Source organism: Orycteropus afer, unplaced genomic scaffold (genome assembly GCF_000298275.1).
Source record: "Orycteropus afer afer isolate SDZICR_OR568_19922 unplaced genomic scaffold, OryAfe1.0 scaffold00100, whole genome shotgun sequence".
Lineage (NCBI taxonomy): Eukaryota > Metazoa > Chordata > Mammalia > Tubulidentata > Orycteropodidae > Orycteropus > Orycteropus afer.
In genome coordinates, this window is record NW_006921687.1 from 1,588,534 (window position 1) to 1,607,446 (window position 18,913).

At 34.8% G+C, this 18,913-nt stretch overlaps 1 protein-coding gene across 1 annotated transcript in view; it reads left to right on the plus strand.

Annotated features, from left to right (window-relative positions):
* KIF21A (kinesin family member 21A) overlaps window positions 1-18,913 on the plus strand; it is a 123,945-nt gene that overhangs the window by 68,148 nt on the left and 36,884 nt on the right. The window contains exons 16-24 of the mRNA XM_042781289.1: window positions 8,362-8,430; window positions 8,535-8,749; window positions 8,896-9,049; window positions 9,192-9,386; window positions 9,792-9,893; window positions 10,902-11,067; window positions 11,547-11,567; window positions 16,751-16,811; window positions 17,151-17,205. Coding sequence (XP_042637223.1) covers window positions 8,362-8,430; window positions 8,535-8,749; window positions 8,896-9,049; window positions 9,192-9,386; window positions 9,792-9,893; window positions 10,902-11,067; window positions 11,547-11,567; window positions 16,751-16,811; window positions 17,151-17,205 — 1,038 coding nt within the window. The remainder of the gene's footprint in view (window positions 1-8,361; window positions 8,431-8,534; window positions 8,750-8,895; window positions 9,050-9,191; window positions 9,387-9,791; window positions 9,894-10,901; window positions 11,068-11,546; window positions 11,568-16,750; window positions 16,812-17,150; window positions 17,206-18,913) is intronic.

Here is an 18,913-nt window from a genome sequence, read left to right on the forward strand (position 1 = left end):
GAGGAGTGGCTGGTGGGTTTGAACTGCCAGCCTTCTGGTTAGCAGTCAAGTGCCTTAGGCACTATGCTACCAGAGCTCCTCCTTAACACTTTAAAGAGGTCTTTTCAGCAGGTTTACCCAGTGCAGTAAAATATTTGATTTCTTGACTGCTACTTTGTTATTCTCTTCCATCTTCCTCTTTCATTTTCCTTTTTATCTCCCAAAGTATATTTCCGTTTTCTAAAATATGCTGTATGTTCATGTTTCTTCAAGAAATATTTAGAAAAAGTAGAGCAAGAAAAAAGACACAGTTGTTGAAACCTTACTGATACTGGGCAAAAGAAGGTAATACCCTCTTTTCTAAGGGGAAAAAAGAAACCCTGTAAATAGAATTTTCTCCTTGTAAAGAAGTAACCATATTGACAAAAATTTGGAATAAAGAAGGAAGGAAAAAAAAACAAAAAAACAGAACATATAACCCAAACAACAATCAGCAAGTTGGTGTATGTACTTCAAATTTTTACCTCATTTTAATCATATATTAGATGCTTTTTTATACTTAAGTTTAGTCATTTTTCATATACTACAGCATTTCCAAGAAGCTCTGATGGTACAGTGGTTAAAGCTTTTCGCTGCTAACTGAAAAGGCAGCAGTTTGAACCCACCAGCTAGCTGCCCTGTGGGAGATAGAATTGCTACTTCCATGGGCATTGATTATGGATCCAATTAAAATTAAAATCCCTGACAACCTCAATCTTTTCTCCATTTACTGTGGTGCTGCTTACAGCTCCAGTTGTGAGGATTTGTGTTTTCTTTATATTGAGGTATAATCCATACTGAAGACTGTAGTCTTTGATTTTCGTCAGTAAATGCTTCAAGTCCTCTTCAATTTCAGTAGGCAAGTTTGTGTCATCTGCATATCACAGATTGCTAATGGTTTTTTCCAATCCTGATGCCGTGTTCTTCTTCATATAGTCCAGCTTCTTGGATTATTTGCTTAGCATATAGATTGAATAAGTATGGTGAAAGGATACAACCCTGATGCACTCCTGTCTTGATTTTAAACCACATAGTGTCCCTTTGTTCTGTTCAAACGACAACCTCCTGGTCTATGTATAGGTTCCTCTTGAGTATAATTAAGTGTTCTGAATTCCCATTCTTCTCAACGTTATCCACAATTTTTTATGATCCACACAATCATATGCTTTTGCATAGTCAATAAAACACAAGTAAACATCTTTCCAGTATTCTTTGCTTTGAGCCAAGATCCACCTGACATCAGCAATGATATCCCTCATTCCACATCCTCTTCTGAATTCAGCTTGAATTTCTGGAAGTTCTCAATATAGTACTGCAACTGTTTTTAAATTATCTTCAACAAAATTTTACTTGCTTGTGATATCAATGACATTTGTCGATATTTTCCATATATTATTGGATCACCTTTCTTTGAAATTGGTACAAATACAGATATCTTCTAATCAGTTGGCCAGGTAGCTGCCTTCCAATTTCCTGGCATAAACAAGTGCTTCCACTGCCACATCTGATGGTGGAAACATTTCAATTCCTAGAAGTTTTTATTTTTCCAATTCCTTCAGTGAAGCTTGGACTTCTTCCTTCCATACCATTGGTTCTTGATCATATTCTACCTCCTGAAATAGTTGAACATAGACCAATTCTTTTTGGTACAATGACTGTGTATTCCTTTCATCTTATTTTGATGGTTTCTGCACCATTCAGTATTTTGCCCATATAATCCTTCAATATTGCAACTCAAGTCTTGAACTCTTTCTTCAGTCTTCCAAGTTCATCCACATTGTGAGATGACTCACAGATTCTTTATTATTCTTTAATGTTGAATAGTATTGCATTGTGTGTATGTACCATAGTTTGATTATCCATTCTTCTTTTCATGTACATGTAGGCTGTTTCCATCTCTTTTTCTATTGTGAATAGAGCTGCTATGAACATGGGTATGTATAAATCTATTAATATTCTGGATCATACCTCTTTGGGATATATTTCTACTAGTGGGATTGCTGGATCAAATAGTACTTCTGTGAAGCACCATACTGTTACATAGTAGTTATACCATTTTACAGTCCCACCAGCAGGGTATGAGAGTTCTAATCTCTCCACACCCTCACTGGCATTTGTTGTTTTCTGTTTTGTTGAACTTTGCTATTATTGCTGGAATGAAATATCTCATTGTTGTTTTGATTTGCGTGTCTCTGATGGTTAATGATCTTGAGCATTTCTTCATGTGTTTCTTGGTCCTCTGAAGATCTTCTTTGGTGAAATGTCTGTTCACATCCTTTGTCCATTTTTGAATTGCATTTTTTTGTCTTTTTAATATTGAAGTGTTTTACAAATTTTAGAGATAAGTCCCTTGTTGGATATGTCATTGCCAAATTTTTTTTCCCATTCTGTAGGTTCTCTTTTTACTCTTTTGGAGGTCTTTTGATATACATAAGAATTTAATTTTTAAAAGGTCCCAGTCATCTAGTGTCTCTTCTGCTGTTTGTGCATTTTGGGTTATGTTTGATAGTCTATTTATACCATAAATTAGGACCCCTAAGTTCACTCCTATTTTATCTTTGATGAACTGTGTAGTTTTGGGTTTTATGTTTGGGTCTTTGATCCATCTTGAGTTTGTTTTTTGTGTATGGTATGAGGTATGAATCTGGTTTCATTTTTCTGCAAATGGATATCCATTTTTGCCAGCACCATTTGTTAAAGATACTATCTCTTCCCTGTTTAATGAGTTTCAGCTCTTTGTCAAAGATCAGCTGTGCATAGGTGGATAGTTTTATTTCTGTATTGTCAATTCTGTTCTAGGTGTCTATTGTACCAGTACCAGGCTGTTTTTACTACTGTAGTAGGGTTTGGGATTGGAGAATGTGAGACCTCCTATTTTATTTTTCTTCTTCAGTAGTGCTTTGCTTATCCAAGCTCTCTTTGCTTTCCACATGAAATTAGTGATGGGCTTTTCCATGTCTTTAAAGCATGTTGACAGAATCTGGATCAGGATTGCATTGAATTTATCAATTGCTTTCAGAAGTATTGACATATTCACAATGTTCAATCTTCCTATCCATGAGTATGCTATGTTCTTCCATTTATGTAGTTCTCTTATAGTTTCTTGTGGTAATGTTTTGTAGTAGTTTTCTTTGTATAGGTCTTTCATGTTCCTGGTAAGATTTATTCCCAAGTATTTTGTCTTTTTGGTAGCTATTGTAACTGTATTACTTTCCTTATTCCTTTTCAGAGACCTCTTTGTTGATGTAGAGGAACCCCACTGATTTTTCTATGTTTGATCTTATAGCCTGCCATTTTGCTGAATTGTTCAGTTAGTTCTAGTAGTTTTCTTGATGGGTGTCTTGATTTTGCTAAGTATAGGATCATATCATCTGCAAATAGAGATATTTTACTTCTTTGCCAATTTGAATGCCCTTTATTTCTCTTTTTTGCTTTATGTCCTGGGTTGGACATCTAATACAATGTTTACTAGAAATTGTGATAGAGCGTATCCTTGTCTGGTTTCCATTTGCAAGGGGAATGCCTTGAGTCTGTTTCCATTGAATATATTGTTGGCTCTTGGTTTTGTATATATGCCCTTTATTATGTTGAAAAATTTCCTTTCTATTCCTATTTTGTTGAGAGTTTTGATCAGGAATGGGTGTTGGATTTCATCAGTTGCCTTTTCTGCATCGATTGATAAGATAATATGATTCTTTTCCTTTGTTTTAGTTATGTTATAGATTACACTGTTTTTTTTTAATGTTGAACTATCCTTGCATACCTGATATGAATCCCACATGTTCATGGTGTATTATTTTTTTGATATAATGTTGGATTTTGTTGGCTAGGATTTTTTTTTTTTTTTTTAAGATTTTTGTGTCAGTATTCATGAGGGCTGTTGGTCCATAGTTTTCCTTTTTAGTGGTGTCTTTGCCTGTTTTTGTTATCAGAGTTATGCTTGTTTCATAGAATGAATTTGGGAGAATTCCATCCAGTGAAGCCATTTGGGCCAGGACATTTTTTTTGTGGGGAGTTTTTTTTTTATGACTTGCTCAATTTCTTCTTTTGTTATGGGTCTGTTCAAATTTTCTTCTTCTGTCTGTGTTGGTTTATGTTGGTCATGTATTTCTAAATATTTGTCCATTTCTTGTCAGTTTTTTAATTTGTTGGAGCATCGTTCTTCATAGTATTCTCTTATTATCCATTTTTATTTTGCTTGATTGTATGGTAATATCACCAATTTCATTGATTGTGTGATTTGTTCCTTCTCTTTTCCTTAGTGGTTTTTCCATTTTGTTAGTCTTATCGAACAACTAGCTTCTTGTTTTGTTGATTTTTTTTCTATTGTTTTTATGTTTTCTGCTTAATTTACTTCTACTCTGATCTTTATTATTTCCTTTTTCTGGAGAATGTAGGCTTCTTTTATTGATCTTTTTTCTAATTGTTGGAGTTGTTGGGTTATGGTTCTGATTTTGTTTCTTTCTTCTTTTTTGAACCAAAATATTTCTGTCTTTTTTTTTTTTTTTTTTGCTGTAAATTGTCCTCTGAGTATTGTTTTTGCTATATCCTAAAGCTTTTGGTATGTTGTTTTCATTCTTGTTTATTTCTAGGAACTTTTCATTTTATATTTAATTTCTTCAGTTACTCAGTAGTTTTTGAATAGTGTGTTATTCAGTTTCCATGTATTTGATTTTTTCCCTCTGCTCTTCTTATATTGATTTCTAATTTTATAGCATTGTGATCCAAGAAAATGCTTTGTAGTGTTTCAGTGTTTTTAAATTTATTGAGACTTGTTTAGTGGCCTAAAATATGGCCTGTTCTGGAGAATGATCCATCTGCACTGGAAAAGAATGGGTATAATGTTTTTGTTGTTTGAAGTGTTCTATATATGTTTATGAGGTCAAGTTAGTTGATTGTGTTGTTGATATCTTCTGTATCTTTTTTGAGTTTTTTTCTAGTTGTACTGCCCTTCATCAAAAGTCTTCCACTACTATTGTAGAATTGTCTGTTTCTCCTTTCAATTCAGCTAATGTTTGATTTATTTATTTTGGAGTATTTCATGGGTGCATAAGTGTTTAACATGATTATATCCTCTTGGTCAATTGACCATTTTATCGTCGTATAATGTCTTTCCTTGTCTGTATGCTGGTTTTTGCCTTGTAGTCTATTTTATCAGAAATTAATATTGCCACTCCTCTTTTTTGTTTGCCATTAACTTGAAATATTTTTTCCAATCCCTTGATTTTTAATTTATTTTTATCTTTGTGTCTAAGGTGTGTATCTTGTAGACAGCATATTGATGGGTCTTGTTTTCTTGTCTCTTCTACCACTCTCACTTGATTAGTGCATTTCATCCATTCACATTCAGTGTAATTAATGATAAGTATGAATTTACTGTTGTCATTCTTTAGTTTTTTATTGTAGTGTTAATGATTTTTTTTGTTCTGAATATTCTTCTGTGCTGATTTCATTTTGTGATTAAGTTTTCTTTTCTTTGTTGTTGTTGCTTTTGTGTTTACTATGTCTTTGTAATTTTCTTTCTTCTTTTGGTTAGAAGGCTTATTCATTTCCTTTGTGATTACCCTATAATAAATTTTTATCTTCCTAAGTTTGGAACAATCTGTTCTGTATTGATATCTTTCTGACTCCCTATCCATTTGAAAGTTCTGTTCTGTCTTTTTCCTTTGTAGTTCTTGTCATTTACAGATTTGACACCTCTGGTTCTCTGTTTTCTGTTCTGTAAGCTTACATCAATGTCTTTTTTTATTTTTAATTTTTATTGTGATTTGGGTGAAAGTTTACAGAGCAAATTCATTTTCCATACAGCAGTTCATACACATTTTGTTTCATGACATTGACTACAATTCCCCACAATGTAACATCTCTCTTCCCAATTCCTCCCCCTAGTTACCTCTTCTCTGTGTCCTTCCTTCCCATGCACTGCCACTCCCCTAGCTATTTCCCTGTGTAAACACTGCCCTTCTGTTCTCCCATGATTGATCTCTCCAAGGAGTATATCTACCTGATGCAAATGTTCACCCATATGCCTATCTATTGTTTGGCTAGAAGCCGCAGGAGTGTATTCAGTTCCAGACCTGAAGGGTTACTAGGGGCCATAGTCTCTGAGGTCTCACCAGACTCTATCAGACCAGCAAACCTGGTCTTCTTTTAAAAAAACTTTTTATTGTGATGTGGGTAAAAGTTTACAGAGCAAATTCATTTTCCATAGCAGTTCATACACATTTTGTTTTATGATACATCAATGTCTTTTAATAGTCAGTGTAGTTTGTCACATTTAATTCATGGACAGTTTACACACACACACACCAATATGTTCCTACTAAAATCAAGTATATGCACATTTTAATACATTGCCCATTATCTCAGGAGCTCTGGTGGCATAGTGCCTAAGGCATTTGACTGCTAACCAGAAGGTTGGCTGTTCAAACCCACCAGCCACTCAAGATGGGGCAATCTACTTCCGTAAAGATGTACTGCCGTGAAAACCCAATGGGGGTTGCTATGAGTCAGAATCACCTCAGTGGCAGTGAGTTAAGTACTCGATATCCATGGGGGAGGGGGCTTGGTTATAGGTCCCTTGTGGATACCAAATCCGTAGATGCTCATGTTGTTGTTGTTATGTGCCATCGAGTTGGACCCGACTCATTGTGACCCCTCCTTGGGTTTCTGAGGCAGTATCACTATGAAATTAGATTGCCCAACCTTCCTTCCCAGGAGTGGCTGGTGGGTTTGAACTGCCAGCCTTCTGGTTAGCAGTCAAGTGCCTTAGCCACTATGCTACCAGAGCTCCTTGAGAGTCCCTTATATAAAATGGTATAATATTTGAGTATAACCTATGCACATCATGCCATATACTTTAAATTATCTCCAAGGAAACCAAATCCTTTCCATTGAGTCCACTGTGACTCTAGAGTGACACTATAGGACAGGCTAGAACTGCTTCATAGGGTTTCCAACACTTTAGTTTTTTATAAAACCAGACGTCTTTATTCTGCAGAGCAGTGGTGGTTTTGAACTACTAAGCTTTTGGTTAGCAGCCAACTGCCTTAAACACTACTTATAAAACCTAATACAATGTAAACTGTATTACCCTTTTTCTTAGCCTTTGAGGGATTGCTTTGACAACTTAATTTTTTTTTAATTTTCCTGAATATTTTTGATCCATGGTTGCTTGAATTAGTGAATACAGAACCCATAGATTGAGATGGCTGACTCTACCATTAAATCAGTATACCTTATACCATTTTAAAGTGTACAATTGAGTGTCTTTTATTATATTCATGAAGTTGTGCCACTATTACCACTACCTAATTGCAGAATATTTTCCTCAATCCAAAAATAAACCCCATACCTATTAGCCATTACTCCCCTATTCTCCCCTCTCCTCAGTCCCTGACAACTACTAATCTATTTTCTCGTCTACCTGGATTGTCTATTCTGAACATTTCATATAAATGAAATCATATAATATATAATCTTTTGTGTCTGCATTCTTTCAATTAGCATGATGTGTTCAGGGTTCATTTACGTTTTAGTATGTATTAGTACCTCACCTTTTTGTAGGTGAATAATATTTCATTGCTGTATTATATGTGAATATAACACATTTTGTTTATCCTTTCATCAGTTGACAGATATTTAAATTGTTTCCACTTCTTAGCCATTTAATTTATTTATTTAATTGTGATTTGGGTGAAAGTTTACAGAGCAAGTTCATTTTCCATACAATAATTCACACATACTTGCTTCATGACATTGATTGCAGTCCCCACAGTCTAACAGCTCTCTTTCCACTTCCCCCATGTGGTTATATCTATTTGATTCAACAATATTTATAAAGCACTTAGAACAGTACCTGCATATACTCAAAAACCAAACTTACTGCAGTCAAGTTGATTCAACTCATAGTGACCCCCTCCTTGGGTTTCCGAGGCAGTATCTCTACAGAAGTAGACTGCGCAGTCTTCTTTCTGAGGAGTGGCTGGTGGGTTTGAACTGCCAGCCTTCTGGTTAGCAGTCAAATGCCTTAGGCACTACGCCAGCAGAGCTCCTACCTGCATATAAACACTATGTAAATATTTGTTACACAAAACTATGTGGTGCGGAGATAACTTTTGTATTTTCCAGAGAGGTGGCTATACCAGTATGTATTTTTCTTTGTTGGAATAAAATACTTATAGCTGTAGTAATAGATGCAGGGTTGTTACTAAGTCATGTTCTGCTATGAACCCTTATAGTTTGCATAGTTATAAGAAAAATATGTTAATGTAAGAATAGAAAGTATTGTGTCTTTCAGTTTACTGTTTCAACTTTTTCAATGTTTTTTTTTTTTTTTTATAGCATCAACTTAGACTTCTGGAAGCCCAGAAGAGAAATCAAGAAGTGGTTCTTCGCCGCAAAACAGAAGAGGTAATGTAATCAAAGTAACTATTTTGGGGAAACATTCTGACTTTGACATAAGTGATGTATTTCTATGGACTGAGAAAATGAGCCAACCTCTTTTACTGTTTTAGGTTACAGCTCTTCGTCGGCAAGTAAGGCCTATGTCAGATAAAGTGGCTGGAAAGGTCACTCGGAAGCTGAGTTCATCTGATGCCTCTGTTCAAGACATAAGTTCCAGTGCAACTGCCATAGAAACAGATGCATCAAGGGCAGCAACCCAACAGAAAATGAGAATTCCTGTGGCAAGAGTCCAGGCCTTACCAACGGCTACAACAAATGGAACCAGGTCACCGTGATTCTTCAGTTCTTCCTAACATAATCTTCATGGGCATTATTACTGAATGTTGCACTTAAATGAAAAATTCAGTTTGGCAGTGCACAGTCAAATCAGTATGTAAGTAATTATGTTTGTCTGTTTTCATATGATTGTAGAAAAAAATACCAGAGAAAAGGATTGACTGGCAGAGTGTTTACATCTAAGACTGCTCGCATGAAGTGGCAGCTTCTTGAACGTAGGGTCACAGACATCATCATGCAAAAAATGACTATTTCCAATATGGAGGCAGATATGAATAGACTCCTCAAGGTATGAAAATCAGAATGCAGATATCTTCCAAGTTTATTCCTTGGATAAACTTATATTTACCATGATGTTTTCTTGGTTTTGATTATACTTTGAATGGATAGATGAATGTCATTTCTCAAAATCCAACCTGTTTTCTCAATAGCAACGAGAAGAACTTACAAAAAGACGAGAGAAGCTTTCGAAAAGAAGGGAAAAGATAGTGAAGGAGAGTGGAGAGGGAGATAAAAATGTGGTTAATATCAATGAGGAGATGGAGTCACTAACGGCTAATATAGATTATATTAACGACAGTATTTCTGATTGTCAAGCCAACATTATGCAGATGGAAGAAGCAAAGGTTTGTAATTTTTAAAAAAATCTTTAATGACTTAATGAAAAATATTTTTGATTGTTTACCATTAGCTGAGAAATATTCTTCCTGACGTACTCCATGAGCCCTAACTACTCAGCCTAAAGAGTAGCTTTGTCTGCTGGCTTTGTGATAGTATTTATTATTTGTACAACAAATATCTCATTTATTATATCCTTCCTTGAATTCTTAACTGCTCAAACTTATCTTATTTCTTCAACTAGACCATGTGTTTCTTACAGTAGAGATCATGGCTTGTACTTTTCTGAGTAGTCTCAATAGGTAACCCAAAATAATCAAATAAATACATGAATGCTTTTTCAAGTGGCTTTTGGCTTTCACTTAAATACATCCAGCTCAAAATGATAATCATCATATGCTGGTTTGATACAGGAAGAAGGTGAGACATTGGATGTCACTGCAGTCATTAATGCTTGCACACTCACAGAAGCCCGCTACCTATTAGATCACTTTCTGTCAATGGGCATCAATAAGGTAAGATTTAACTACATTGTTATTGAAAACCTAAATTTTGATTTAAGTTCATTGTAGTTCATTGTAGTTTTGGTTATCTTTCTCCGGTGAACCTTCTGTTTATATTAAGGAAGAAGACTTTTTAATTGAGAAAGTACTCCTTCTGGCTTTGGTTAGAGTTAGGAAAGGCAGCAATATTTAGATCACTTTTTCTAATTCTTGTTTCATTCACTTGCCCTCTATTGTGCTTGTGAATTAGAACACATAAACAACTTAAAGAAGAAAAAAATTTCCCTTCTGCTTTCACATACCAAAATCAAAACCCACTGCTGTCCAGTCAATTCCAACTCATAGCAACCCTATATGATAGAGTAGAACTACCCCATAGAGTTTTCCAGGCTGTAAATCTTATCAGAAGCAGACTGTCTCATCTTTCTGCCACATAGCAGCTGGTGGGTTCAAACTGCCAACCTTTCATTTAGCAGCTGAGTGCTTAATCACTGCTCCACTAGGGCTCATTGCTTTAACATGAAAGATTAAAATATCTCTGAGTGTAAACAAACTTAGTATCATTACTCTGGTTTAATACTGATTTTTTTATAGCCCAAAAGAAAATCAGAAAGGAAAAAACATAGTTCAATCTCTCTTTGAAGGTAAATGCTTTAATCTATCACCTGACTTCTGCCCAGTTGTTGAAGATAATAATGATTTCTGACTCACTTGGCTTACTGGTTGGGTCTGTGCTAGACCATTTATATTATGTTCTTTCATTTAACCTTCTCAATGTGACATAAATATTATTCATATCATTTTACAAATGAGAAACTGAGAATCAGGAAGATAAGGTAATTTGCCCAAGGTCACCAAGCTAGTAAGTGGAGGGGCTGGCATTTGAACCGAGGTCTATCTGATGTCAGAGTCCATGTATCATATGCATTTGCTAATTTGATACAGTTCTTGTGTGGTAGATTCTGTTTTGTATGACCTAAGTTTTTTTTCCCCCTTTTCCTTTTTTTGATGTTATTATAGGGTCTTCAGGCTGCCCAGAAAGAAGCTCAAATTAAAGTACTTGAAGGTCGCCTTAAACAAACTGAAATAACCAGTGCTACACAAAACCAGCTTTTATTCCATATGTTGAAAGAGAAAGCAGAATTAAATCCCGAGCTGGATGCTCTACTAGGCCATGCTTTACAAGGTAATTTGGACTAAATTTTAGTTAAATATGTTGCATGGTAGCTTTGCTCTTTGAGCATGCTATCCTATACCTCTTTGCCCTATAACTTGACTGAATAGATGCTATATTTACTTATGCTTTTAATAATTATTCCTTCTTTAATTTGCATGTATTAATTTTGGGGAAAGTAATTACTGTTCTTCCAAGAAATGATCACCAATTTAAAAAGGCTTACTTAATTCTGTTAAACAATTAGTTTTTATGGCTACAGAAAATGAGCCAAGTTTTTGAATTGGTTATTTAAATTACTTAAAATATTAACCAAGTTTCATTACTTTATTCTGCATATTTAACTACCTTAAAATCAGCGTTTGCTATGGCATCTATTCTATATATCTTATAAGTAATACATACTCTTGTTTTATATGGGACTTCTTGACATTGGATCTGTTTTGATTGGAGTGTCGCTTTTTGTTTCCTTTTTGCTGTTATTTACACAGATCTAGATAGCGTTCCATTAGGTAAGTATGTTTAGCTTTCTGTGTACCCTACAGCTGCATGATTACTAATTGTTTATGTACACTAATTATGGTACATCTTATTTAAAAAAATTTTTATTGATAGCCAGCTGTTTTTTGCATGATCTTTATTGAAAGGTATCCATGATCACAAACATACAGGTCCTTTGTCTTTATTAAACATTCCTGATTTAAGAATTATTAAATGTTTAAAGAAGTATGCATTAGTTAGTTGTCTATTTTATTATTTGAGCTCTAATTGTGCCTCCAGTTTCTTAAGCCCTCTAAATTATTTTTCCTTCTTATAGTTAAAAAAAAGGAATATATGTTCCTTTTTAATTGTTAAATATATCTATTAACTTGCACCTGTTGTTTTAACCTCACAAATAACTTTCTTTGAAACCAAAATTTAGTGTCTTTGTTATATATTTGCTAGATTCTCATCTATTCTTCCTTTTTATAAAATGAGGTACACATGTTTAAATATTGTAAATAGAAGAAAACGATCCAAATGATTTTCTTTTTTTAAACAGATTGAAGCAATGTTTATTACCATAGCATAGTATTTTCAAGTTAGAAGGAACTTTAGAGATCATCGAGTATGGAGGTTTCTAATCTTTCTCTTCTGCTTCTACAACATTCCTATGACCTATATCCAACCACTGATACTATCTCTACCTGTTCTTAGTGATTATACACAGGAAGGAATATTAGGGAATTCTTATTGGTTGGATTTTGCCTGGACAATCATTTTGGAACAGTGTTATTTATTTATTTATTTATTTATTTAAATTATGATTTGGGTGAAAGTTTAAAGAACAAATTGCTTTCCCATTCAACTATCCATACACATTCCAATTTGTGACATTTACTGCATCCCCCACACTGTAACAGCACTCTTTCCACTTTCTCCCTGTACCCACTCCTTCCCTCTATCATTCCTTCCCACTCCCTTCCTCCCTCCTGGCTCTATCCCTGGGCAAATGTTGTCCTCTTGATCTCATATGCTTAATTGTTCTGATGAATGTATACCCTCCTGATATTACTGTTCACCTCATAGGCCTGCCTATTGTTTGGCTGATAGTTGAATCATGAGGGTTAAGTTCAGTTCCTAGTTTGAAACGTGTCTAAGGGCCATAGTCCCAGGGCTTCCACCAATCTTCATCAAACCAGTAGGCCTGATCTTTTTTAATGATCTTTTGGACCACTTTTTATTTAAATAAAATTATTTTTAAATCTGATCTTAACTTTTTTTTCTAATCACACAGCTGTCAAAACTGTAATTCCCTTTGTGTGTTAGAATAAACATATTCTATGAATCTGCATTTATTTTAAATGTTAACATACAAGTTAAATATATGAGCTATTTGATTTTTTAGATGTTTACACTGCATATTAATCTCAAAGTAGCACTTTCTTGAAATCAACTACATATTGTAAGTATGGAAAGGCTCCTATGAGCTGCTCACACTTTTAACAGGGAGAAGTAGAAGAACTAGAATTGGTTACATTGAAGAACCTAGTTAGGCTGCTCAAGTACTAGGCATAAAAGATAGAATTTAAGTGGAAAAAACCTACATTATAACCTACATTTTTGCCATTTCATGTGTTATCAAACATTCTTCTTTCTCTTCTCCTTTCCCTCTTCCTCCTCCTTCTCTTTTTTATTTATTATAAATAGTAATGAGTAAATTCTTACATAAATCTATAACCTTTTATTGCTTGGCAAAAAAATCCAGTGCATCTTTCATGTCCTTTTATACAGAAAAATATTTAACTGCTAATTTGATGAGCAAAAATACTCTTTCACAAGTGGGAGAAGCCTCCTAGACTCATTGCAAGCAGTTTTCAGTGATCTGTAGCAAAGAAATGTCAGAAGCGTAGAATAATAACTCCATTTAGCTGATGTAACCCATGTCCCATGGCAGAAATTTGCCCTTGGAATTGGATCCTTAATTCAGACCATAGAAACTGGAGGAAAAGCACTGAAGCAGGGGGAGGGAAGGAAGCTGAATCTAAAGCTGATCAGTCATAAATACATTATTTTAAATAATACTTATTTAGCTTTAATTTTATCCCAAGCATTGGGCTGGGTGCTGGAATTCAAAGATGCGTTAGACATAACCCTTGCTCTCAGGGATGTGAAGTCCCTCTGATGGTGACAGACCTTGAACAGATTATGACATATTGTAGTGAGGGCAAGCTGGAGATATATTTGGGGGTTATGTGAGCACAAAAGTGAAAACACCCAACAGAAATGGAGGCTTTCTCGAGGAGGTGGCACCTGAGCTGAAACTTAAAGGAAGAAAAAGAGATATCCAAGCAAAAAATGAGACTGAAGTGGCCTGGAGAAGAATCACTCCAGACAGAGGAACAGCACAAATTGAAGTCTGGAGATTTAGCCACAATATTGTGTGCATGGGGCCTCCCAGCAGACTGATGCTACTGGAGCAAAAAGTACATGACATGGAATGATGAAACATAAAACTAGAGAGTTGGTCAGGCCCAGCACTCCATACAAAGGCTCGTACTTTTTTTTTTTTGGTAGCCTTTGAAGAACATCCTTATTTTCTCCTTTTTTTTCCAACTGTGTTGGGGGTCCCTAAGATCGATTTGCTAGAAGGACTTACGGGACTTAGCATGTAGTGGTACTCATGGTGAAGATGTTTTACAGCAATGTAGCATGAACACACAGGTGGTTTATAAGGGAACAAAGCACAGACAGAGTCTTGAGGATTCCTGTCATCTTCTATTCTCTTCCTCCATAAGAACACAGAGAATGAAAATGAATGACATGAAATGAAAATGCAGCAACATGTGCTTGATGTTTATACACAGGGTAGCTTGTTAGAGACTCAATTTCCTGAGGTTTTTATTAGGGACTATTCATATAGGCACCCTCTGTTTAGCACATACAACACCTAGTATTTAGACTCCCAGGAGGAAAACATATGCTGTATTTGCAGTCTGGACAGTGAGCCACTCTTATTAGTTACTATTGACAGATACACTCTGAGAAACAAGTTTCCAAATGCCAGCCAACGACCAACCTTGTAAACAGGCCTTTCTAAGGATAACAGTCTCAAGGCTGCTATGTTAACTCTGTGCCCCGGACTTATTTTTATAACCATTTTGCTTAACTTTGGTGACATTGAAACTGTGAAACTTTACACTCATGTAAACTTCAGGGCATTTGGGAGTTTTAATTATGCTTTTATCTCTAATGCTGCTGTGATGAGAAAAGAAGCTAGCCTTGACGCTAGAATTATGTTCTTAGAGTTGAAAGTACAACAATGAAGTGATGAAGTCCTGCTGCCCAAATACCATAGAGCTTCAGACCAAGCCCAGTCCCACAGTTACTCTTTGTCTGGGGAGCCTCTATGCTCTGACCCAGCTTGGTTAGGACAAGCCATAATTATCTCTAAATAAAGTGGGTTTTATTAAGCATTCACATGATATTCACATACTATCTGGTTTCATCACTCCCTCCAAGAAAATTGCTAGCAAATCTTATTCTACTTTTATACATGAGAAAATGTACACTAGGTTTACTATTCTTTACAACCTAATTTTCTTCATTGTCGGCTAATTCAGTCACCTTGTTGTTTTTGTTGTTAAGTTCCATCAAGTAGGTTCCAACACATAGTGACCCTGTGTACAAAAGAACAGAACACTGCCTGGTCCTGTACCCGCCTCACTATCATTGCTATATTTGAGCCCCTTGTTGCAGCCACTGTGTCAACCCATCTCATTGAGGGTCTTCTTCTTTTTCACTGACCCTCTACTTTACCAAGCACAATGTCCTTCTCCAGGGACTGGTCCCTCCTGATAACATGTCCAAAGTGCATGAGATCAAGTCTTACCCTCTTCACTTCCAAGGAGCATTCTGGCTGTACTTCCTCCAAGACAGATTTGTTTGTTACTCTAATGGTTTATGGTATATTCAGTTATCTTTGCCAGCACCATACTTCAAATGCGTCTTAATAATTAATTCTTCTTCCCTCTTCCTTATCTACTCATTCACACTGGCACTTGATTATCCTTTTTCTGAAACAAGTCCTTAAGCCTCCTTCTAATGTAGAGTTTTAAGATACACACCTTCAAGACCACCATTCAAGACCACCATTTTCTTCTGAAAGTAACTCCCTTTGTGTGAGTCCTAAATGTTTCTCCATTTTAGGTAATACTGTGAAGTATTACCCAATTTCCATCCAAGTTCTTGCTAGGAAGAAAGTCAGCATGTGTGGAGAGAAATGAATTAGTTGACTCATGTAGATACATACATGATCCACTTGTATGAGATAAAATTTAAAGTTAAAAGGGAATGAATCCTACACATTTTTTATTAATGTAACATGTTATTTATAATACTGTCTTTAGTTTTGTAGAATGATTTTGTAATTAAATGTATGTTTTAAAAACTTGTATCTACATTAGGGATTCTCTGATATTTTAAATAATTTACTTTCTGTGGCTGTTCTGTTTACTGACTTCCCTCTAGTTTTATATGTTTGCTTTTTGTCTTTTTTTTTTACTAGTCTGCTAGAATTGTTTTGAAATAGCAGTGGTTTATTTGTATTGGTTTATAGAACAGTTGCATGCAAATCTGTTGTTTTTGTCTTCTGTGTACTTGTAAATGAGTTGCATGCTGATGTGTGACTTTTGAGTACCTGCACATACACACACACGCTTGCACTACCTGAAGGCATTTTTCCATTTAGTAAGTTGGCATAGCTGCTACAGTATAACAAGTACGTTTTTACTTATATATTTCACAGTGAATGAAGGACATTGCAATGAGTTCATGCAACATTTACTTTAATCTTGTGTTACTTTACTCAGTGGATTTTCTTGTGTTTGGATGACATGCGGTTATATATGACTCTGAAAAAAATACAATTCTATGTCCTCTGATAAATATGATCTTCTTCCCACTCTAAGAATGTTCTTTGTTTTACCATTCAAACTTATGTTTTTCCTATTTTGAATATATTTTTCCTCATCTTAGGACATATACTCAAAGGAGTTCCTTAGAAATGTTTTTCTATAGTTTTATTTCTGCTTAGTTACTAAAACCAAAGTGCCTCTATTGAGACTTTGGACTGATGTTTATTATAGCATAGAGACTGCAGTTATGATTCTGACTGTGACATGTGGATATTATTTATATTTTGGGCATTTTTTAGAAAATCTAGAGGATAGTACTGATGAGGATGCACCTTTAAACAGCCCAGGATCAGAAGGGAGGTAAGAGAGCCTTTAGAAACTTAATAGATTTGACTTGTTTCTATAATTTTTTAATACTTATCACTTAAATAAATTATTATAAAGTAAGAATAATTTTTAATTGTATGGCTAAGTGGTTATTACTAGAAACAGTAATACTGAAATCAAACTAAGTTATGGTTATTGATTTCAAGTATTACAGAATAAAATGAAATAAAAATTCAAGAAAGGAAAAAATGAATTATCTTTTAATTGAGAAAATATTTTTATTTTATATATTTCACAGTTGTAAACATAGAAAACAGTTTTCTATAACAAATTTCCTATTAATCTTGTGGTTTATTATTTATTTGCATATAGCATGCTGTCTTCAGACCTTATGAAGCTTTGTGGTGAAGTAAAACCTAAGAACAAGGTAAGGACAATTGAAAATGCCAGGAAAACATTCCTTTCCACCCCCACCTCACATAGACATAAAGTCCTTAGGCTCCACTCTTACTAGATGAGCAAACAGACATAACTTTTACAGAAATTCTCCCGTGTGTAAGAAATTTTTTATCATGTTAACTTTTAAGTGATAACTAAAAAGTAAATTGAAAATTTTCTCTTTGGCAGAATGTGCACTTCACTGTATTTGTGCACATTTTTTGTAGAATAAGTTATAATTATGGAGGCTGATTCTTAAGCTGTTGGTTAACTAAATGATAGACCCTGTAAAGACATACAGTGTAAATTGTTCTTAGTCATTGTGTTATACTAAAAATTTGTGAGTCTATAATACATATTTGTAGTTTTAAAAAAATACATAAATGATACATGCTGTTAAACGTATAAGATACATATGACACATTTAAAATTGAGGGTGGTAATGGCATCTGATGCTACTTGAATTAACTAATGATCTCAAGATGTTAGAAAACAGAATTCTCACAGTGCTTAGTAAATATGTGTTGAATAAATGGTAGAATTTGACCTGAAAGAATAAATGGAAAGAATCAGGACCTGAAATAAAATTAAGAACAAGATAGCTTTTAGGCTCACAGTGGTTAGTAAAGTTAAGTAAATAAGTAATTTGGCAGGATGTAAAATAAATGAGTAGGGGGAAATGTGGTTAACTGGAGAGAATATGTCCCATTTAAGGCAAAGAGTCACAACTCAACTCTTACTCCTTTTTAGCATGTGAAAATGTGGGCCTAAGGCTACCAGATATTCTAGTTTTTCAAGAGAAGCCAGAAATAAGGATTATGTAGAATTTCCTGATCTTTAAAAAACTGGGCAAGCCGAACAATAAGTGTTTCTGGATTCTGGTGTATGGTCTTTGAACTACTGGTTTGGTGACCTGTGGATTGTATTTTTATTATTCTAAGTGACTAAGCAGAGGCTACCAAAACTGAAAGAAAACATTTTAGTAAGCTCAGGATCCAGTCCCAGACAGAGAAAAGAAATAATCTCTTAAGGTAACTTTTAACTTTCCTTCTTAACTATAAGAAGGAACCACTGAGGTTAGGAATTTTCAATTAATCTATTCTCTGCCCTGGGTTCAAAGTAGTGGAGAGAATTCATAGGGAAAGAGAAAAAAAATAAATAAATAAACAAACATTCTTTTCCCCAAAAGTTTTCTGAAGTGCTGTCTACTATTCACTTTGAACTGCAAAGATGTCTGAAAGGACCACATATAATTTTTTTCACTCTTTGAAAAAATTGTTAACTGTGTATAATATATATTTTAATTAGATTTGTACCAGTACTGTGGGTTAAGCACAGGGGATATAAAGCTGAATAAAACAAGAGTCCCTGCCCTCTAGAGGCTTGTAATCTGGTGAAAACCTTGATTCTGTTAATACGTTAGCTGTTAACCACAATCAACTCTGAGCAATAGTTATTTTGCAGTTATTTGGTTGTCAGTAGTAAGGAAAGTAATGCTTATAGTGAGTTTTAGATCCTAGGGAAATAACCTTCACTTGCCTCATCATACTGCCAAAAACTGGCACTGGCTGGTGTTGAATTATCCAGTGGGCAGATTGAAAACAGAAAGACATCAAGGAGCAGAGTCACAAAAATTGACCCAATAAATAAATAAAACTTGATATTAAGGAAAAAACAAACAAAAAAAAAAAAACCAA